The 23,901-nt window shown below is 44.8% G+C and overlaps 1 protein-coding gene across 2 annotated transcripts in view; it reads left to right on the plus strand.

The window, feature by feature from the left end:
• Positions 1 to 3,742: 3,742 nt before the first annotated feature.
• Positions 3,743 to 23,901, plus strand: part of LOC147612849 (uncharacterized) — a 60,475-nt gene continuing 40,316 nt past the window's right edge. Inside the window, exon 1 of one of the 2 annotated variants that reach the window (XM_086782132.1) lies at positions 3,743 to 4,248. In XM_086782132.1, the coding sequence (XP_086638258.1) occupies positions 3,846 to 4,247 (402 nt within the window). In that variant the 5' untranslated portion in view covers positions 3,743 to 3,845 and the 3' untranslated portion in view covers position 4,248. The remainder of the gene's footprint in view (positions 4,249 to 23,901) is intronic. The other variant, XM_086782131.1, reaches the window with a different exon arrangement.

Genomic DNA, 23,901 nt, shown 5'->3' on the forward strand with positions numbered 1-23,901 from the left:
CTATAACCAAGACCAAACTCTTTTGTTAGTTTCGAGGAAAGAAGGTGTGACCAGTTTAGAAAAATACTCTCAAAACTCTCGCCAAATCTAAAACTAAGTTTGAGACCCTTCGAATTGATCTGAAACTAAGTTTGAGACCCTTCGAATTGATCTGTGGATCAAGGTTCTAGAATTCAAGGAATTTTGGTATGAAATTCAAAATTCTGATCAAGAAGTTTTGGGGATACTGATTCAAGAAATACTCATTGTATTCAAAAGAAAATCAAACTGAAGACTTCCAATGAAAGAGTATTTTGATTTAACCAGTTATAATGAGGAGAGCAAGATGGCTCTCGCCAGATTGAAAATTATGGAAACATCCAGGGTCACATGGAGGAACCATTGCGAGACAAACCGTCTCGACTGAAATACCCAAACCTGGTCAGATCTTAAAGCTTACCTTAGGAAGAGGTTCTGTCCTCCGGGCTTCCTGGAAACCAAAATGAATGAGTTCTTGGAATCGAAGCAAGATAGCTGGACGATTGAAGAATACCATCATGCATTTGCCCTTCTCCTCAAATATTCTCCACTTTTGGATTAAGAGCAGTTGATGTGGCCAGATTCATTCGAGGGATGAACGAGCCATTGGACACTTTAGTGAAAAATGCCAAACCAGAGAAATTCACTATGGACAGCCCTATACCCTTGAGAATTGGATGTGTATTGTTTTGAAGCTACTCAAGGTCTTTATGCCATTATGGGGAAGAAGTTGTGTCTTGTTTTGAGAGCTTATTGAACATTTTACAACCATATACATGTGATTTTGATATCCCATACATGGTGTGAGCATAAGCTTTAAGAGTTACATGAGTCCATTGACATATACTTCATCCATGGGAATTATAATTATACATATCAATGGTTTCGAGGACGAAACCGTTTGGGTGGAGATGGTTTGTAACAGAGTGGAATGGTCTCATATGAATAATGGGACCAAGGCCAATTGACCATGCCCATGGACAACACTTATGATAGTGTGAAAAGGGGGGGGTCTTGTATATAGGCCACATACACCATATTTTGGTGCCCTTTTGATAATCATGAACATACAAGTCTCATGCTCTCTTCTCTCTCTAATCCTAGGCTAATCCAAGTCTAATGAGACTAAGTCTAGGTTGCCACTTTCTTTCACGATGAATATATATGTTAAGTGAGTGCTTAAAATACTCTCTTTCTTGATGTCAAACAATCATGTCTTGTATATAGGCCACATACACCATATTTTGGTGCCCTTTTGATAATCATGAACATACAAGTCTCATGCTCTCTTCTCTCTCTAATCCTAGGCTAATCCAAGTCTAATGAGACTAAGTCTAGGTTGCCACTTTCTTTCACGATGAATATATATGTTAAGTGAGTGCTTAAAATACTCTCTTTCTTGATGTCAAACAATCATGTCCTTGGGATCGATTTAAGAAGTTTACCAAGGAAATCAAGGAGGTTGTTACACTTGAAGTGGAGACTCCAATGTGGGGGTTTTAGTATGATGAAAAGAAGTTACCGGAGTACTAGTGAACATATGTTTATACTACGTGTTGATGGGTAGGCCCTTTGAGATCATGTTTTTTGATTTGTGGGCTATTTGTACTCATTTGTTCTTCTTTTCTTCTTCTTTGTCATTTACCTTTTATGGCTTTTCTATCCTGTTTTGAGGAATCTGAATCCAATAGAGTAGAATGAAAGCACCTAACTACCAATAGATTGGTAAAAAACAAAGTTAGCTATGTTCGCAAACAATGGTCAAGAGAATCCACATGGGCACAACCATGAAGTGAATTACATGATACACTTACTTTGTTGATGTTGTATTGGTTTTAACCACATGAAGTGAATTACATGATACACTTACTTTGTTGATGTTGTATTGGTTTTTACCAAAGATAATGATGTTGATCAGCTTCAATTGTAAAAGATATTGATAAATGGTGTTGAGGTCTTTTAGATTTCTCATGCTTTCTTAATTTATTTTTTTCCAACATGTACAAGTTGATATGTACATATGGACTTCTTATGTTATTGGTATGTACAAGTTATGTGCAGGTGGACTTCTTCTATTATTAGAGCATGCATAATTAGCTTTTTGTTACTCCTAGTTATAGATTTGGAACAAGTTTGTGGGGATTTGTTGAAATATTAGTCATTGATCTACGGTGAAGTGGCCATGATTTGTAGATCATGAAGTCTTCTTAAAGAGGGAGATTGGGCTATTTTATTTTGACTTCATATTATTGCCAATGTCTTTGGTTTAGATTTTCGAGGAATACATCATATGGAGCAGATTGAAGAAGAGGTTTAATAGGGTCATGTTAACTTCTTTGATTTAGATTTGCCAAGAATACATGGTGCCATGTCACATGGGGGTAGGAGGTAGATTGAAGAAGAGGGTTAATAGGGTCATGTTACCCCTTGGGAAAGATTGAAGAAGAGGGTCATGTTACCCCTTGGGAAAGATTGAAGAAGAGGGTTAATAGGGTCATGTTAACCCTTGGGAAAGATTGGTGCACCAGATTTAATACTAATTCAAGATGATGATAGAACACAAGATTTAATAGCTAATACAAATTGATGCACAAGATTTAATAGCTTGTACAAGATTGATGCATAAGAATTAATAACTTGTACAAGATTGATGCATAAGAATTAATAACTTGTACAAGATTAATGCATGATGAATACAATTAAAGATCACGTTAGCATGGTAGGCACTATGATCTCCTTTTGTCAACTAGTTGGGGAAGTTGATCGCAATGATGGAAGCCACCATGGACAGTGGGAGGATTATGGAAGCCACCATGAAGTCATGGTGCAACAAAGAGTGAGAGACCTTAACAATGTGGTGCACCACCAATACAGGCCACCGACATAATGCTTTCAATGCAAAGGCCCATAAAGTATATCTAGGAGTGTCGTCACACAAAGACCTTATACTACCCCCCCCCTCGCGTTTGAAGAACTTCTACATCATATATACCTTTCATGTGGCCTTGACAAGGTACCTACTACCATTAGAGCTGCCCAAAGTTGATCACCAATATATTTTCTACATCTGGTTCTGGATTGGTCCAAAATCTACCACTTAACGCCAACTTTATGGTGTATCTTGGACCATCCACATCTCTTTGAGACCCAATAGCTACTTGGGCCACCGGCGTGGATGGGTGATGTGAGGATGCCATGGAAGATATCAATCCACACGATTTCTTTGTAGCGCAATGAACTATGGTACAAGATATATTATTTTTTTTTTAAAAGTTGGACGATTTTTATTACATGAGGGTCCCGCATACCCTTCTTACAAACACACATACATCTGTGGATTGGTCCAAAATCTACCACTTAATGCCAACTTTATGGTGTATCTTGGACCATCCACATCTCTCTGACCCAATAGCAGCTTGGGCCACCGGCGTGGATGGGTGATGTGAGGATGCCATGGAATATATCAATCCACACGATTTCTTTGTAGCACAATGAACTATGGTACAAGATATCTTATTTCTTTATTTATTTTAAAAGTTAGACGATTTTCATTATATGAGGGTCTCGCATACCTTTCTTACAAACACACACACATCTACTGGTTTAGGAGGTACAAGGTAACTCCATGCAATGTAGGCAGTCGTGGATCAAATCCAAGACCTTGGGTTACAACTTTAACCAACCGTTTGCTGGTTATGGTGCAAGATATCAATCCATACTACTTTTTCTTAAGCTACTGGCAACATTATGAACATTCCAGTGCCGCTAACGAGCGTAGTAAAATTATTCTGAAAAAGAGCTGTGGGTAGCACAGCGGCGTACCAGTCATGGCAACATTGATAGGTTTAGGCGGAGGAGTTCGCGGCAGGGTGGTACAGTCCAGCCTGCGCCTGAGGGCAGCCGGCGGTGGCAAGGCCGCCACCAAGGCCTCCCCTGCCAAGTCCAAGAAGGTCAAAGCAGAGACCCCCGTGGGCCCGACCGTGGACAAGGAGATCCGGGCCAAGGCCGTGCTGGGCGCCAACATTTTGAAGGAGGGTGCCGACCCTTCCATCCGCCCCGACGCTGACTATCCTGCTTGGCTCTTCACCCTTCTCCACCGTCCTCTACCCCTCAGCGAGCTCGAGCGTCGTAACCCCGAGGCCATGACCATGCAGGAGCTCCAGCGCTTTGTCAAGCTGGACAACCGCAGGAGAGTTAAGGAGAACAACTCCCTCAAGGCCAAGACGTGAGGTAAATTCTCTCACATTTCTCATCATCACTCTTTTTTAGCTTTCTTCCTCTCTTTAGGTGTGTCCAGCTACAGAGAGTCTATTATCGGAATTGTACAAGTAAAATTACTGCAACCTTTGAAATACAAGACGTATCCCTCTGAGTTATTGTAGTACTACTGCCGACATCTAGATGCACCTTGGCCGTTAAAAAGACCTTCCACTCTTATGTTCAACTGTATCCCCATTCTAAGAGTATACGTACTTGGCTCACTAAAGGGCCTAGTCTCCTAAGCATACTTACATCTTCTTAATTCTTAAATTCCTGGCAATCTCGATTTGCTAAACTAGAGTTGAAAGGTTTTAACCTAGCCTAGGATGGACCGAGATTACTAGGCCCTGAGGCTTTTTGGAAGGCACAAAAAGATGGCCATGAGTGAACAATAAGCACAAGGTAGATCACTGGGGTAGCGCCTTTGGAAAGGGAGCAAGGATAGGACACTGCGTGAAGCAACAGCATGTTTAGAATAGGATAACCTTTGGGTAGGATAAAGTTGAAGGAGAATGCTGTAGCTGAAGCTCAGTAGCCAAGTATCAATGCAGCTACAGATTTATATTGAAAAAAGGTTAATCTACAGATAAGGAGTTTTAGATATAGGCCTTGAGCGCATGTGATATACTAGGTTTACATACAGTGAACTCCCCGAGAGGCCATGCAAGAGCATGATAGGTTTCCCTTAATAAAGTTAGAGATTCACATCCAAGGGTTTGGTCATTGGCGAGGAAATATCTATAGATTTGCAGGGCTTGTTTGAACTTGTAGAGAGCCTTCTTCAATGGGTGTGGTCCACTTTTTAAAGCGGAGTCCCCAAAACTTGGCGGTTGTTTTACGTGTACTTTCTTAAAGTTTCTCGTTAGGAAACTAGTCCATTTGATACATCGGCTATCCTCCTTAGACTGCTCATGCAAATGATAGTTTCGCCTTATAGATAGGAGCCTTTGAGACTAATCAGGCACACCAGCGATTAGGGTTACAAACCGTACCATAGTTGATCTCTCAATCAACTTGATTATGCAAAACTCAAGCTCATATTAGCTCATTGGACCAAGTTGGAGCTAGCAAGTTCACATCCTAGCTAGAGCTTCCTTTGGGAGCACCTTGAGCTTAATGCTAGATCTCTACAGCGCTTAGCTCCTCATTGAAGCCTTGGTGACCCATTGAACCAGAGCTGTTATGGTCCCAAAGGATATAACGTAGCTGGCAATATAATTGAGGCTAGGCTTATAATTATGGGTGGTCCTAGACACCAATGGTAATAAATGGCTTAGGTGAAAGAGTGCACACAGCGGAAGCAGAGTGGCACTAGAATGTGCTGAACAGAGAGTGCAAGAGAGAGAGAGATATGGAGAGAACTATGCTGAATATACTGAAGCAAAACAGTCCCAAGCAAGAGACACTACAAGTCTCATAAGTGAGGGAGCAAAATATGTACAAGACTAAATGAGAAATGAGAGGCCAGCACCCACTATTTATAGTAGGGGAAAGCTGGCCGATTGGAGCTGCAAAACAGGCCGACTGGAGCTACCGGACTAGGCCGACTGGAAAATGCCAGAAAGGCTGGGAAAAATCCCATAAAAATACTAGAAAAAGGGGTGGCCAGCCCACAAGCAAGGGCCATGCAAAAGGGACCAAATGGGCACCAGAAATGGACAGTAGCTTGGGCTCTCCTCAAGAAAACGCACAATCTCTGAAGTAGAAGTGTCCTCCACAGGTACCAAGAATGCCACCAAAGCCTGTAACACCAAATACCCCCTTTGCAAAGGAGCAAACCCACGGGAGAGGAAAAACGCAGCAAAGGAAGCTGCTGTCCTGAAGAAAACAGGCAGCCTATGTCCCAAACTCCATGTGGAATAGAAGAAAACTGGTCAAACAGTACTTGAAGGCTGAATTGATGAAGCCTAACTGAAGGGCGCAGCAACCAGCAGGTTCAGTCCAGAAAACGCAGCAAAGGAAGCTGCAGATCTGAAAGAAAAACGCAGAGGCAAAGTGACCAGGTTCAGTCCAGAAAACGCAGCATGAAAGAGCTGCAGATCTGAAGGAAAACGCAGAGAAGGAGGTGCTGAAAACAGTGCTGAATCTGGGGCAGCAAAGAGGTTGCTAAACCGGGAGCGATGATACCATGAAAGAGTGCACAGAGCGGAAGCAGAGTGGCACTAGAATGTGCTGAACAGAGAGTGCAAGAGAGAGAGAGATATGGAGAGAACTATGCTGAATATACTGAAGCAAAATAGTCCCAAGCAAGAGACACTACAAGTCTCATAAGTGAGGGAGCAAAATATGTACAAGATTGAATGAGAAATGAGAGGCCAGTAGCAGGGGAAAGCTGGCCGACTGGAGCTGCAAAAGAGGCCGACGAGAGCTACTGGACAAGGCCGACTGGAAAATGCCAGAAAGGTTGGGAAAAATCCCAAAAAAATACTAGAAAAAGGGGTGGCCAGCCCACAAGCAAGGGCCATGCAAAAGGGACCAAATGGGCACCAGAAATGGGCAGAAACTGGGGATGAATGTGCTAACATTAGGGACACTTACACTCATGGTGTGGTAGTGTAACGAGACGCGTGGTTCTCAGAACACTTATGTAGTATACTTGATTAAGCACACAATTAAAGGCAAAACCAAAATTTTAGTTGCACTCACATAGTAAACTTGATTAAGCACACAATTATGGGTGGTCCTAGACACCAATGGTTAGGGACATTCACACTCATGGTGTGGGAGTGTAACGAGACGTGGTTCTCATCAGAACACCTTATTTAGTAAACTTGATTAAGCACAATTAAAAGGGAAAACCAAAATTTTAGTTTTGCATTACCACACCACACCAAGGGTCAAAGATGGTGTCACCAATTGGCCGATCATCGTTCACTTGAGGCGAGGCCGGTGTCTCATGTGAAGAGGCCAGTATTTTTGCTTGACATGGACGGGAGCCATATTGGTGCCACCCGTGTGTTAGCAGGATGGAGACTGGTGCCACCCGTGTATGACCTGGACTGTGTTCTATCCACTACTCTTGCTACGGAGCAATTGGTGCTCAAAATTAAGCAAGATCAAGGGGGTTCTAAGGGCAAAGAGAAGGCTGTCCCAAACCTGCAAAAAGGTGGACAGCCACCAAAAAGAGCTTCCGGGAGGTCCAGAAGGGAGGTAAAGCTGAAAATACCTCATCCAAGGATCATGGGCCAAAGAAGAACAATTTTGGCTTGACCCCCTAACAAAGGGAGCAAAATGCAAAGGAGGGGAAATGCTTTTCTTGTGGCAGCAAAGAGCATATGTTTAGACAATGCCCTAACCGCAAACCAAAGCATGAGGACAAGCAAACCAAGGCAAATGTGCATGCAGTTCCCAATGTGCAGGGAAACACAAAGCATGATGGAAAAGAGAGAATGGTGTGCAAAGCATGGGGTCAAATCAAGGATTAACCCGCTCTATTTATGTTTGATGATTGTGCAACAGATAACTTCATCTCTATTCACATGGCAGCCGCCTTGGGTATTGAGGTTGAGGACATGGGGCCTCAAATTGAAGCAGAAGCTACCTTTGTTGGTAAAGAGGTGCAGGTTACCCCACTTATTGGGAAGTTGCGCATACATATCCAGGGTTACCTTGATCATGAGCATTTCTTGGTTGCACCACTTAATGGATGTGATGTATTGCTTGGCAAGCCATGGCATCATAGGCTTGAGCCCCACAAAGAGTACAAGACAAACTGGATTTCCTTTATGCAGAGAGGCCGCATGCATGTTATTGATGCTGGCAAGGAAGGGGATTCTATCCCAGTTGTATCTCACATCCAGATTAATAAAGAGTCTTCTTGCGTACTTGGTTTTTGAATGAAAAAGAGTCTTTTTGCGTACTTGGTTTTTGTTCGTGATAGCATTGAACCAAGTCATCAAAATGTGGATGTTTTGACTCAGGATAGGCTGAATTTTCTTCATGCATATAAAGATTGTTTTGCTGATGCATTGCCAAGTGAACTACCTCCTCAAAGGCCCGAGGATCATCGCATAGATCTTGTGCCAGGTAGTTCTCCACCTAACAAACCCGCATATCGTGTGAGTGCCGCACAACAACAAGAGATCATAAAGCAGGTTAATGAGCTTTTGGAAAAAGGTTTGGTTCAGCCAAGTTCCTCACCTTATTGCTCTCCCGTGCTTCTTGTTCAAAAGAAAGATGGATCATTCCGCATGTGTGTGGATTATAGAGCTCTAAATAAGCTCACCATCAAGAATAGATTTTCAATCCCACGTATTGATGACATTCTGGATAAGCTTGATGGCTCGGCTTGTTTCAGCCGTATTGATTTAAAGACTGGTTATCACCAGATACGAGTGGTGCCACAGGATGTCCACAAAACTGCATTCAGGACAGCTTTTGGATTGTATGAATTTTTGGTGATGCCTTTTGGTCTCACCAATGCCCCAGCCACATTCAATCGTATGATGGATAGGATATTCCAACCCCATCGAAAATTCACAGGCGTATTCTTTGATGACATCTTGGTTTCTCCAAGAATGAGCAGGAGCATAGGACTCATTTGGCCACAGTGTTTGAAGAGTTGCGGAAGCATAAACTCTTTATTAATGCCAAGAAAAGTGAGTTGTATCCAAGGATGGTGTAAGAATGGATCCTGCCAAGATTGAAACCATTCGGAATTGGCCTGACTTGCAAAATGTACATCAAGTACGTAGTTTTCTGGGGTTATGTTCATATTACAGGCGCTTCATAAGGCATTTTGCTATGATTGCCACCCCTCTACATGATCTCACGAAGAAGAAAGCCACTTTTAAATGGACTCCAAAGGAGCAGGATGCCTTCTTGCAACTCAAGAATGCTATCATATGTGGACCCGTATTGATTGTTCCCGACTTGCAAAGGTCATTCATAGTGGAATGTGATGCTTGTGGCGATTGTATAGGGGCTGTCCTAAATCAAGAAGGTCATACAGTTGCATATGAGAGCCGTCGATTGCATGATGCCAAGATTCATATGGACATCTATGAGAAAGAGCTCTTGGCTGTAATTCATGCCTTAAAGATATGGAAACATTATCTTCTTGGGACTGAATTTGTAGTCAAGACAGATCATCAAAGCTTGAGATACTTTCTATCTCAAACAAAGCTTTCGGAGAAAAAGATGAGAATGGCAAACTTCCTTTCCATGTTTAATTTTCAGATTGTACATACTCCGGGAAAGAAAAATGTGGTGGCAAATGCATTGTCCAGGAGGCCTTATGTGGCTGCAGTTTCAGTGGCCTCTCATGGGGACTTCTCTGCCATTCGAGATTTGTATCAGTTGGATACTAATTTTTGCCATCTATGGACTGATTTGATGGCTGGTCACTGCCATTGGAAGATTCACAATGCTTTTCATGTGAGTCTTTTGCGGAAGTATGTGGGGCTAGATCCAGAGGAGCCTGTCACAGAAGATCCGCCAAAAGTTGATGAGCTTGAGGAGATCCTTCAGCCAGAGCAGAATGTATTTCACAAGGAGAGAAAGTTACCACATGGAAAGCTTTCCAGGAGATACCTTGTGAAATTTAAAAATTATTTACCAGTTGATGCAAAGTGGGTAGATGAGGATTATTCTCCTGACAACCCTCAGCTTCTACAAGCATATCTTGAGGCTTTTCAGTTGAGGTCAACTGTTTAGAAGCCCGGGGGATGTCACCATTTGGTCCATCTCCATTTCTGGAGCCACTTCTATGGGACTATCACTCCATAGAGCAGCTAGATATGTGCCATGTTCACATGGGGCCAGGCCAGTGTCCCATGTGAAAGGGCTAGTTTTATAGTGTCACATGGATGGAAGCCAGATCAATGCCACCCGTGTGTGACCAGTGCTGTGTCACATGGACGGAAACCAGTGTCAAGTCACCCGTGTGTGATTTGCTTCGTGCTATATGGACGGGAGCCTGTTGGTGCCACCCGTGTATAGCCAGGATGGTGTCTTACCTATGGGACTGTCACTCCATAGGAAGACCACGACATATTTATTTATATTTGTCACGCCAGTTTTGTGCCCGACAGGAACCTCTTGTACAAGTTTCATAAAAGGGAGATTTCATCCATTATTTGTGCACATGCATTTATGCCTGCATGCATAAATTTGTTTTTGCATGACTTGTTTGCGTGTGTCTATCTGCTATGCCGTGCCAGTACACTGGACGGGGACGCCCCCAGTGTACCGTGGAATGCTATTTGCTGACTTGGTGGTGTGGTGTGTGAACAGGTGGTAAGTATTTTCATTTTTCCCTTTTTAAAAGGTAAAATCTATAAACTAGAGTAAACCTTAATTTTTTATAAGCTAATGTGTTCACACACATTTAAAGTTGGCTGGACATTTACTTTCTAGTGTGGGTGCCCATAAATGTTAATTATGTATTAAGGTATTATAACCTTTGATAAGCCTTTTTGCATGGAACATTATTGGAAACTGCCCACGTGTGAAGTTGGTGGTCTTTTCTCTCCATCAACTGCTCTCTTTCTCTAACGCCTCCTTACGGTTGCCCATGCTTGAATTTGCTGGTTGTACCCGCCTACTCTCCATCGCCTGCTATAAGCGTTGCTATGGTACTCGCCTGCTATACCCGTGTGCTGTCCCTACTGTACACGCTTGTACCAGTTGTTGTACCCGCCTGAGGCTGCCCACGTGTACCTGCTGACTGCCCTGGAGTACTTGCTATACCTGCTGGCTGCCTTGGTGTACTTACTGTACCTGCTGGCTACCCTTGTGTTCCTGTTGTACCTGTTGCAAGTACAGGTACCTGCATAGTACCTAGTTGGTTGTACCTACACACGTGTGAAGAACCTAATGTGCTTGATTGTACCTGCTACAAATTGTACCGGTTGTATCTGGATTGTTCACACCCTTGTGGAGAAATCTGGCCCGTGACACTTGTACAAATATAAATACTCCAAGAAATACAAAGTATTGAGGGGGGGGAGCGGCCCTTTCCGGCCCCAGTACTGGTGTCATTTGTATTTTCAGTATTTCCAGTATTTGTGTTGCTGATGTTGTTTCCATTGTTAATAATGGTTAAATTAAGTATTCTAAATATGTGTATATTGTCTTCCGATCTGTAGGCCTCCTGTAGGGAGCGGTCACAGGTGTTTCCACCTTTTCATGGAAAGGCAGCCCATGGCTGCAAGAACTATGTACCTTTTTATACCATATGAAGATACTGAATTTCCAGCCATCTCTTCTCTCTCTTTTGTTTGCCATTTTGCATCAACATATTCTAAGTGGTGTTTAGGGCTGAAAGAAGACTCTCAGGGCTTCCGCATGTAACATTGGTATCAGAGCATCAAGCTCAACAAGGCTAATTACTGATTCAGTCCCATATGAAGGTGTACAGGTCCAAGGTACAGGAAAGTGCACAGGTACGAAGCCCAAGGCAAGGAACACAAGACCGGGAAGAGCTCCCAAGAGGTTGGTTGGTGGTGTTCCACAAAGCCCGAAGGGGATGGCAGTCCTATGAGCTAGGAAAGGCTCTCGGGCAAGGGCTCCAAGGGAGGATGATCCTCCAAGGGGTGGAGTGAGAGTGCCAAACTCATTTCTCAGGAATGAAGACCAAGACGATGTTCAGAGACAGGGCAAGAATGGATTGGGGACTGGATGGAATAGATGCATAGATCTTATTCAGAGTTTGAGTGGTTTTGGAGACCAAGCCGGGTTTTCAGTGAAAAGGGTTGCCAGAGATGGATTGGATGACAGAGGGACTTCGGGAACAGAATGGGATGATGACAATCATCCAAGAACACGTTGGAATCCCATCATCAAGTTTAGCAAAGGGGGATGTCATGTGCAAGATTTGCCATGGACATTCTCTGAAGCTAGTCTAGAAGGGGCAGCCACAAAAAGTGATTAGAACCAGGGATTTTGGAGCATGAAGTGCAGATTTGGCAAGTGTTGGACTAGGAGAAGGACAAGGAAGACCTGTCGTCTGCGTAGAAGTGCAAGAAGTTGCTGTCGGCTGCATAGTGTGATGTCGGCTGCATGGAGAAAAGGTCGGGATCTGCATTTATTATGATGATGTCTAGTCGGCTGGCCGACCAGTAGTCGGCCAGCTCTCTAGTCACTTCTAGGTACTAATGCTCATGGTTAGATTCATTCACTCCCTTATGGAGTGGGTCTAGGATTGAGGACTGTTTTGGGTGTTTCCACCTTTTCATGGAAGGCAGCCCATGGCTGCAAGAACCTATGTACCTTTTTGTACCATATGAAGATACTGAATTTCCAGCCATCTCTCTCTCTCTTCTCTCCCTTCTGTCTACGTTTTTGCATCAGCATGTTCTAAGTGGTGTTTAGGGCTGAAAGAAGACTCTTAGAGCTTCCGCATGTAACAGAGAGCCTCCTTTAATAAAGAGAGGGCTCCAATTTATAGATTTGGGACTCCCATGAGCTAAAATGGCAAGAGAAGGCTATAATGACAGGTGGAGAGCCACACAATAGCTGAAGTGACAAGTGTGAGGCCTCTTGTCTCACTTTGATCCACTTTCTAACAAGTGTCAGGCTACTTGTCCACTTTCTTGCCACATGTCCCAATCTAAGAGATGGGTCCTTCCATAAACTTTCTAACAAGTGTCAGGCTACTTGTCCACTTTCTTGCCACATGTCCCAATCTAAGAGATGGGTCCTTCCATAAACTTTATCTCTAAAAATATCCCAACTGGTAGCCCATTTGTCATAGGTACTTTGGCAACTCTTGGGATATGATCAATTCCAGACGTAATGACGCGAACAGAATTTCCATCGGAGTCAAGCCAAAAATAGTAACTCTCCTGAATTTTAGGAGTGTGGTCCTTTGTATTCCAGGATAATCCCCCATTCCCAAAGCTTGGACTTTCCAAGACCCCTTTCATATTGGGAAATGTCCAAGTTGGTGACACACAGTAACCCTAGAAAGCACACCTCTTATGAGACAAAAAACTAACTATGGTGCTGAGCGAAATACCTAGGAATCTCAACATGAAATAAACCATGAAAGACATGCAAGCCTTTGTAGACTCCGCATCTAGGTTGCTAGGATACCAATTGTAAGAGGCCTCCCATGCTAGTCTAACTAAGATCTCTTAAACACAGTCCAAACAAGATTAGAGAAATCAAATAAAAGGGGTGCAGGAATGCTCACCACCCAACCAAAGGATTAGTACTTTGATCCTCCCCCGAGCCAAGGGGTAAGGTTCCACTCCACACATGCATGTCACTCAGCACTGGCGTCCCATACCACCAGTGCCTATCCATAGGAATATGCCATGTCCACGACAGGAGGCACAAACCCATCAAAAGTACACCACAAGACTAACTATGCAATAATAACCCAAGGCCATCACTTATATAGTGATAAGTGCCGCTATAAATAACTATTCTGCTATAGATAGCCACTAGCCTAGTGCTATTAATTTTGAACCTTAGCCCTCTGTATCTGCTTGCTATCTCCTAATCCCAAGGTCCACTAATCTTGCTGGATTAGGCCTACAATCCAAGGATTAGCTCTAAGTACATAACAAGAACATGGGCTGAATCAAGGAGTGCAGCAAGTTCTCACCATGCAGATTATCCATGCATGAGTAGTCTATGTGACATGGATGAGCCTGGACGTAGAAGAGCACAAGCAATGGATGACAGCCATGCAAGAAGAGTATAACTCTATTTTGAAAAATCACACATGGGATTTGGTAGTCTTGCTTGATGGTAAAAATGTGATTGGCACAAAGTGAAGAGAAAGTCGGATGAATCTGTTGACAAATATAAGACTTGACTCGTTGCAAAGGGTTACTCCCAACCGAAGGGGATTGACTATGATGAGACCTTTACACCCACTTCCACGATGACTACCATCAGATATGTGATTGCATTGGCAGCTCATATGGGATGGAAGGTGCATCAGCTCAACATAAAGACAACCTTTCTTAATGGGGATTTGCATAAGGACGTGTATGTAAATCAGCCCATTGGCTTTGTGGTTCTTGGTAAGGAAAATAAAGTTTGCAGATTAAAGAAAGCATCGTATGATTTGAAACAAGCTCCACAAGAGTACTCTTGGGATTCGTGGCTGGCTGCCATTGCAATTCCTTAAACTTTCTGTTTTTATATCATTGGATGTACTTAAAAATTTGGTGCACATGGGTTGAGGATTCTCCGGAGTACCCGCATCTTAAACAAGGACATACTCTTTTGGTAATACAAATACCTTAAGACAAGGGGTCGGCCCATCTGTAACCGATCCTGTCAAGTGGGAACAGACTCCGTTGAACACCCACACGCGTAATAGCACAACTTAAAATCACAGTTTGAAATGGACAACTTAATAACAACTGAAATTTGAAATGAAATGAAATGAAATAGATGGACACCAGCACTGGGGCCGGAACAGGCCGACCCCCCCCCCCCCCCCCTCAATATATGATATATTATTGGGAGTATTTAACAAATACAATGATCCATGGGTTCAAAGAACCAGATGATGTCCATGTACAAATGAATGCAGTACCAAACAAGAGGCTCGAAGTAGATGTTCGAAGGAGAGCGACCAGTTGAGTGGTCCAGTCTCTACGGTCTTGTGCCTTCACTGGACTCCGCGGAGAGCGCCCCACTGGTGTTCCAGGACCACGCACAAACAGGCGCTCCCATACTAACGCCTGGCTCTCCCGATCTTGGCAACTTTGGACCGTGGTTCTCCAAAAGCTTGGACTACCCGGCACCGAACGGGTGTTAACGGTAAAGAGAGTCCTTTATCAAATTTACAACAAAGTTCTTTACTTAAATCTGAATTTACTTACTTGTAGCTTGCAGATGGAAGACCAATACCCATGGTGTTTGTGTGCAGCTACTTGAGAGGGACACCAAGGTGCAGCAGCATGTCGAGGAGAAAGAGGAGTAGCTGCTTGGGGGAAGGTATAGCCTCCTGGAGAAAGGAGATGCCGCCTATGTAAAGGAGGCGCAACCGCCTCCAAAGGAGTACAACCACCTGATGTGCAAGACACAGCCGCCTTCTTGTGGAGGAGGAAGAATCTGAAGAGGAGGCAGCCTGCTGTGGGAAACGCTGCCTGCTGAAGATGGAGCGCAGCCTGTATGCTAGAGAGAACAGCCATCCGCTGGAGGTGAGCGCTCAGCCGCCTGCAGGAGGCGACGTAGCCTGCTGGTGATGGACACACAGCCGGCTGTATGAAGAGGCAGCCTGGTTGGAGATGAAGCGCACAATCGCCTGGCTGCAGTGGAGAAGGGGTAGCTTGTATAGTCGCCCGACTGGAGATGCACACACAGCCGCCTGTAGAGTAGGCAGCGCAGCCTGTGTGGAAGTGGAGCGCAGCCTGAAGTGGATAATCACCGCCTGTATGTAGGGCACAACCGCCGCCTGTATGTAGAAGCGCAGCAGCCTGAACAGCCGCCAGCCGTCTGTGGAAGAGGAAAGGGGAGGTAGCGCAGCCTATATGGAGGTGACAGCATGCGCAGCAGTTCTGATGTAGATGGAGCGCACAATCATGAGTGAGAGAGAGAGAGAAGGGTGGTTGCCTCTTTTGTAAAGATTGGAGTAGAGTTACACGATTAGAGCTGGCTGGCTCCCCACATTTGCATGTGGGTGGCCAGCTTCAAGGTGTGGTGTCGGTAGGTGGCCATGCACCCACCCCCACACACACAAAGGGTTAAGTGTGGTCCACCTTGGCCCATATGTGGGTGCCCACTTTTAAGTGAATGTGAACATACAACCTTATAAAACAAAAGGTTAGAATTAAAACTATTACACCAACAAGTGCAATACACTTACCACCTGTTCACACGCAACAAAACTCGTCAGAAGACAGAGCAAACTTCATGACTCATTGGCAAGCGTCCCCGCTCAGTACGTGACGTCAAACAGGCAAACACAAAAATACAAGTCATGCGAAAACAGTTTCAAACATGCAAAACATGAGTGCATGTGCAAATAGTATCATGCACATATCTCCCGTTCATGGAACAAGTACAAAATATCTGTTGGGCACAAAAATGGCATGACGTAAAACATAAATCTTGGTCTTCCTATGGAGTGACAGTCCCATAGGTAAGACACAGTTCCAGGCACGAGCCTCCCTATGGAGTGACAGTCCCATAGGCAAGATACGGCACGAATACTGGCTCTTCCATGGCGTGACAATCCCATGGATAGAACACAGTCCAGGTCATACACGGGTGGCACCAGTCTGGCTCCCGTCCATACGACACCATCCTGCTAACACACCGGTGGCACCAGTCTGGCTCCTGTCCATGTCAAGCAAAAATACTGGCCTCTTCACATGAGACACCGGCCTGGCCTGAAGTGAACGAGACACGAAACTGGAGATGGACCAAATGGTCGGCCAATTGGTGACATCCCCCCGGGCTTCTAAAGAGTTGTCCTCAACTGAAAAGCCTCAAGATATGCCTGCAACAATTGTGGGTAGTCAACAAAATAATCCTCATTTATCCACTTTGCATCAATAGGCAAATAATTCTTGAACTTCACAAGGTATCTCCGGGAAAGCTTTCCTGCAGGTAAGGTAGCTTTCTCTCCTTGTGAAAGACAATCTGTTTTGGCTGGAGGATCTCCTCAAGCTCATCAATCTCTGGCGGATCTTCTGTGAGTGACAGGCTCGTCAGGATCAAGCCCCACATATTTCCGAAATAGACTCACATGAAATGCATTGTGAATCTTCCAGTGACTAGGTAAAGCAAGCCTGTATGACACTTCATTGATCTTTTGAATCACCTTGAAGGGTCCATAATAGCGAGGAGAAAGCTTAGGATATGATCCTTCTCGTCTTGGCCTCTTCCGAAGCCTAGCCTTCTCAAATTTCAGCAAAACCCAATCACCTTCTTTGACTTGCATGTCCCTTCTATGCTTGTCAGCAGCCATTTTATGCTTATCTTGTGACCTTGCAATGGCTGTCTGCACCTGAGCAAAGGCTACTTCCAAGTCACGAACATATTCATCAGCTGTGCAAAAATCTCATCCTTTGTACGAAGGATGGGTGGTAATACCACTCTGCCATAAATAATCTCAAATGGAGCCTTTCACGTGGAGACATGGATCGTATTGTTGTAGGCAAACTCAACAAGTGGGAGATACTTCTCCCATGCAGTCTTTTGATCTGCCACATAACACTTCAACAAATCCAATACGGTTGAATTTAGAGCTTTACTTTGGCCATCCATTTGGGGATGATAAGCTGATGAAAACTCAAGTTTAGTACCCATATTATCAAATAAAGCCCTCCAAAAGAGGCTCGTAGTCCTGGGATCTCTATCCCCAACAATGGATTTAGGCATACCATGATGCTTGAAAATATGAGCAAGAAAAAGCTTCACCATACGATCAACTTTAATTGTTTTCTTGACGGGCAAGAAATGAGCTTGCTTGCTAAACCTGTCCACAATGGTCCAAATAGCATCATTCCCATGCTAGGATCGAGGCAAGTCCATAATAAAATCCATAGTAATACTTTCCCAAGGTTGCGAGGGAATAGGCAATGGCTGAAGCAAACCTGGAGGTTTTTGCTTGTTAAATTTCACCTTTTGGCAAGTAATACATACACGTACATAAGCCTCAATGTCTTTACGCATGCTTGGCCAAAAGAAATATCTCTCAATCATGCGTGTAGTGGGCATGATACCTCTATACCAGCATAAGGTGGAGCATGACATTCCTCCATAACCTTTGGACGCAAATCCTTCACCACACATAGGCAATTATCCTTCATAAGATAACCCTCATTGATAACATAAGAGGCATGTGAATGACCAGCCATCAAATCAGTCCATATATGACAAAAATCAACATCCAAATGATACAAATCACGCATAGCAGATAAGTCCCCATGAGAGGCCACTGAGACCAAGGGGCAGCCTGTATAGTCACCTGACTGGAGATGCACACACAGCCACCTGTAGAGTAGGCAGCGCAGCCTGTGTGGAAGTGGAGCGCAGCCTGAAGTGGATAATCACCGCCTGTATGTAGGGCACAGCGGCCGCCTGTATGCAGAAGCGCAGCAGCCTGAACAGCCGCCAGCCGTCTGTGGAAGAGGAAAGGGGGGGTGGCGCAGCCTGTATGGAGGTGGCAGCATGCGCAGCAGTTCTGATGTAGATGGAGCGCACAATCATGAGTGAGAGAGAGAAGGGTGGTTGCCTATTTTGTAAAGATTGGAGTAGAGTTACACGATTAGAGCTGGCTGGCTCCCCACATTTGCATGTGGGTGGCCAGCTTCAAGGTGTTATGTGGGTAGGTGGCCATGCACCCACCCCCACACACAAAGGGTTAAGTGTGGTCCACCTTGGCCCATATGTGGGTGCCCATAATGGGTGCCCACTTTTAAGTGAATGTGAACATACAACCTTATAAAACAAAAGGTTAGAATTAAAACTATTACACCAACAAGTGCAATACACTTACCACCGGTTCACACGCAACAAAACTCGTCAGAAGACAAAGCAAACTTCACGACTCACTGGGAGGCGTCCCCGCTCAGTAAGTGACACGTCAAACAGGCAAACACAAAAATACAAGTCATGCGAAAACACTTTCAAACATGCAAAACATGAGTGCATGTGAAAATAGTATCATGGACATATCTCCCGTTCATGGAACAGGTATAAAATATCTGTCGAGCACAAAAATGGCACAATGTAAAACATAAATCCTGGTCTTCCTATGGAGTGATAGTCCCATAGGTAAGACAGTTCTAGGCACGAGCCTCCCTATGGAGTGATAGTCCCATAGGCAAGACATGGCACGAATGCTGGCGTGACAATCCCAAGGCTATAAGCTGTTGCAGAGTGTGTTTCGGGTGCAATTCAATGCCCGAACGATAAGCTGGTTGCAATCCGGAGCGAAACTTCCTCTTTCTTTCATCCTCGGAGATTTGCATAAAGGGAGTTACCTCAAGAAACACTCTCCAAAACTTATTGACATACTGCTGCACACTTTCATACTTTTTGCTCAAGTCTATCCCACTTTTGGGTGAGAGTTTGCTCCGCATTAGGAGACAAGAATTGGGCATAAAATCTGTCCTTAAACTCTTTCCAAGTGCAAATGGGGCCTTTGGTGGTCTTTTCAGTGATCCACCAATGGGCAGCTATCCCCTTCAAGAACATGCTTGCATGACGAATTTTGGACTTCTTAGTGAAGTCCTCATCACTAAAAGCAATATCAAACTGTGCCACAAAAGCTAGCACCTTAGAGGCATCATACTCTCCATGAAAGGCATCAAATTTCACGGTCTTGTCCCTGCCTTGAACTCCTTGAGCTTCTTGGGATGTGGTACATATTCTTCTCTTTTTCTCTTCCCCTTATCCAACGAGGCAGCTCTCTTTGCATGAGCTTCATGGGCAATGATGGGTGTTCCACTAGCCAAAGTGACATGGGTCTTTGATTCTTGTGGCCCTTGTCTCGCCACGAGACAACTCAATAGGCAAGGTCTTTTGGCTTGCATGCCGACCACTGTCCCCATGATGTACATACCTAGAATCCAAATGGCCTTGAGCATGCATAAATCTGTTTCCTCCTGTGCCATGATGTGTGGATGCATGGCGAGAGGTGACCGATACTTCTTCTTTATGCAAGTATGATCTCAACCTTTGAGAGGCTGGGTCTCCATGTTGCAAACGGGGTGGATTCTTGAACATAAGCTGTCCATCCTCTCCCTCTTTAAGGTCATCCTTGCATATAAGATAAGAGAGTGCCAACTGTAACATGCGGAAGCTCTGGGAGTCTTGTTTCAGCCCTAAACACTCTTGGAAACCTTCTGATGCAAAAACGCACCATCTGATGCAAAAATGCAGGTATAGAGAGAGAGTAGAGAGAGAGAGAGAGAAGTGCTGGAAATTCAGTATAATCTATGGTACAAAAAGGGTACATGTCTGCAGCCATGGGCTGCCTTCATAAAAAGGTGGTTAACACCAAAATCTGTCCCCTATGGGACCTCTAATGATCCAAACCCCTAGTGGGATTGAATGAATACAATGATGGGCACTTGGGCTATTTATAGCCCTTTGAAATTCTTGGGGAACTGGCCGACTGCTGGTCGGCCAGTTCATATATTCATAAATCCCTTTTTAATGCAGCCGACTGGTTATACTTCTTGCTCATGATGCGCCTGCTGCTCACAACGTGCTGACGTCATTAGACAGCTCTTCTGGCAGCCAGCATCCTCTGTCCTGCAGCCGACAGCCCTTATCTGGATCACGCGTTTCAGCCGTCTGCTTCCATCCATGATCCCACTTGTCCTGCTCCATGCCCACCACTGATGATACACCTGAAGCTCTTACATTCTGGTTCTACCTATCTTCTACTGGTTCATACTCTTTATCTGGTTGCCTTTTCTGGATCTAGCTCTGAGAATGTCCATGGCATCTATGATGCACATGACATCCCCCTCTGCTAAACTTGATGACGGGATTCCAACCTGCTCTTGGATGACTGTCATCATCCCAATCCTGTCCCGAAGTCCCTATGTCATCATCCATCCCTGGCAACCCTTTTTCTCTGAAAATCCGGCCTGTTCTCCAAACCACTCTGTCTCTGATGAAGATCTATGCATCTGGTTTTCCTCTAGTCCACAATCCATTACTGCCCTGACTCTGAACACCGTCTTGGTCTTCATTCCTGGAACTGAGTCTGGCACTCTCACATCACCCTTGGAGGATCAACCTTCCTTGGGACCGTTACCTGAGAACCTATCTGGCTCATGAACTGCCATCCCCATCTGGCACTGTGAAACACCACCAACAAACCTCCTGGGAGTTCTTCCCGATCTGTGTTCCTTGCCTTGGGCTTTGAATCCGTGTACTTTCCTGTACCTTGGACCAGTACACCATCATCTGGGATTGATTCAGTGTTTAGCTTGGCTGAGCCTGATGCTCTGATACCAATGTAACATGCGGAAGCTCTGGGAGTCTTCTTTCAGCCCTAAACACTCTTGGAAACCTTCTCATACAAAAACGCACCATCTGATGCAAAAACACAGGTATAGAGAGAGAGTAGAGAGAGAGAGAGAGAGAGAGAAGTGCTGGAAATTCAGTATAATCTATGGTACAAAAAGGGTACATGTCTGCAGCCATGGGCTGCCTTCATAAAAAGGTGGTTAACACCAAAATCTGTCCCCTATGGGACCTCTAATGATCCAAACCCCTAGTGGGATTGAATGAATACAATGATGGGCACTTGGGCTATTTATAGCCCTTTGAAATTCCTGGGGAACTGGCCGACTGCTGGTCGGCCAGTTCATATATTCATAAATCCCTTTTTAATGCAGCTGACTGGTTATACTTCTTGCTCATGATGCGCCTGCTGCTCACAACCTGCTGACGTCATTCGACAGCTCTTCTGGCAGCCAGCATCCTCTGTCCTGCAGCCGACAGCCCTTATCTGGATCACGCGTTTCAGCCGTCTGCTTCCATCCATGATCCCACTTGTCCTGCTCCATGCCCACCACTGATGATACACCTGAAGCTCTTACATTCAGGTTCTACCTATCTTCTACTGGTTCATACTCTTTATCTGGTTGCCTTTTTTGGATCTAGCTCTGAGAATGTCCATGGCATCTATGATGCACATGACATCCCCCTCTGCTAAACTTGATGACGGGATTCCAACCCGCTCTTGGATGACTGTCATCATCCCAATCCTGTCCCGAAGTCCCTATGGCATCATCCATCCCTGGCAACCCTTTTTCTCTGAAAATCCGGCCTGTTCTCCAAACCACTCTGTCTCTGATGAAGATCTATGCATCTGGTTTTCCTCTAGTCCACAATCTTTCCTGCCCTGACTCTGAACACCGTCTTGGTCTTCATTCCTGGAACTGAGTCTGGCACTCTCACATCACCCTTGGAGGATCAACCTCCCTTGGGACCGTTACCTGAGAACCTATCTGGCTCACGAACTGCCATCCCCATCTGGCACTGTGGAACACCACCAACAAACCTCCTGGGAGTTCTTCCCGATTTGTGTTCCTTGCCTTGGGCTTCGAATCCATGTACTTTCTTGTACCTTGGACCTGTACACCATCATTTTGGACTGATTCAGTGTTTAGCTTGGCTGAGCCTGATGCTCTGATACCAATGTAACATGCGGAAGCTCTGGGAGTCTTCTTTCAGCCCTAAACACTCTTGGAAACCTTCTCATGCAAAAACACACCATCTGATGCAAAAACGCAGGTATAGAGAGAGAGTAGAGAGAGAGAGAGAGAAGTGCTGGAAATTCAGTATAATCTATGGTACAAAAAGGGTACATGTCTGCAGCCATGGGCTGCCTTCATAAAAAGGTGTACACCAAAATCTGTCCCCTATGGGACCTCTAATGATCCAAACCCCTAGTGGGATTGAATGAATACAATGATGGGCACTTGGGCTATTTATAGCCCTTTGAAATTCCTGGGGAACTGGCCGACTGCTGGTCGGCCAGTTCATATATTCATAAATCCCTTTTTAATGTAGCTGACTGGTTATACTTCTTGCTCATGATGCGCCTGCTGCTCACAACCTGCTGACGTCATTAGATAGCTCTTCTGGCAGCCAGCATCCTCTGTCCTGCAGCCGACAGCCCTTATCTGGATCACGCGTTTCAGCCGTCTGCTTCCATCCATGATCCCACTTGTCCTGCTCCATGTCCACCACTGATGATACACCTGAAGCTCTTACATTCTGGTTCTACCTATCTTCTACTGGTTCATACTCTTTATCTGGTTGCCTTTTCTAGATCTAGCTCTAAGAATGTCCATGGCATCTATGATGCACATGACATCCCCCTCTGCTAAACTTGATGACGGGATTCCAACCTGCTCTTGGATGACTGTCATCATCCCAATCCTGTCCCGAAGTCCCTATGTCATCATCCATCCCTGGCAACCCTTTTTCTCTGAAAATCCGGCCTGTTCTCCAAACCACTCTGTCTCTGATGAAGATCTATGCATCTGGTTTTCCTCTAGTCCACAATCCATTACTGCCCTGACTCTGAACACCGTCTTGGTCTTCATTCCTGGAACTGAGTCTGGCACTCTCACATCACCCTTGGAGGATCAACCTCCCTTGGGACCGTTACTTGAGAACCTATCTGGCTCACGAACTGCCATCCCCATCTGGCACTGTGGAACACCACCAACAAACCTCCTGGGAGTTCTTCCCGATTTGTGTTCCTTGCCTTGGGCTTCGAATCCATGTACTTTCTTGTACCTTGGACCTGTACACCATCATTTTGGACTGATTGAGTGTTTAGCTTGGCTGAGCCTGATGCTCTGATACCAATGTAACATGCGGAAGCTCTGGGAGTCTTCTTTCAGCCCTAAACACTGATGGGAGAATTAGGGTTTAGAGTATTCATGGGAGACATACACAGAGAAGAACAAGGGAGAGAGAGAGAGAGAGTTGTGGGGATAAGTCAACTCATGAGGCATGAGTGTGTGACTCCCCTATCACACATGTATATTGCACTAGTACACATAGTGCACTTAGTACATTAAAAGTACTAAGTGTACTATGTACTATAACTTATGGGCTTGTACACACTATAAGGGTGGGCATAGTGCCTTTACCCCAACAACCTCCCACTTAAAGGCAAAGTGCCCTTAAGTAAAGGAAAAGAAAAAATCAGCATGTACATGATAATAT

This window comes from Cibotium barometz, chromosome 44 (assembly GCF_041138505.1).
Source record: "Cibotium barometz isolate CiBa-2024 chromosome 44, ASM4113850v1, whole genome shotgun sequence".
Lineage (NCBI taxonomy): Eukaryota > Viridiplantae > Streptophyta > Polypodiopsida > Cyatheales > Cibotiaceae > Cibotium > Cibotium barometz.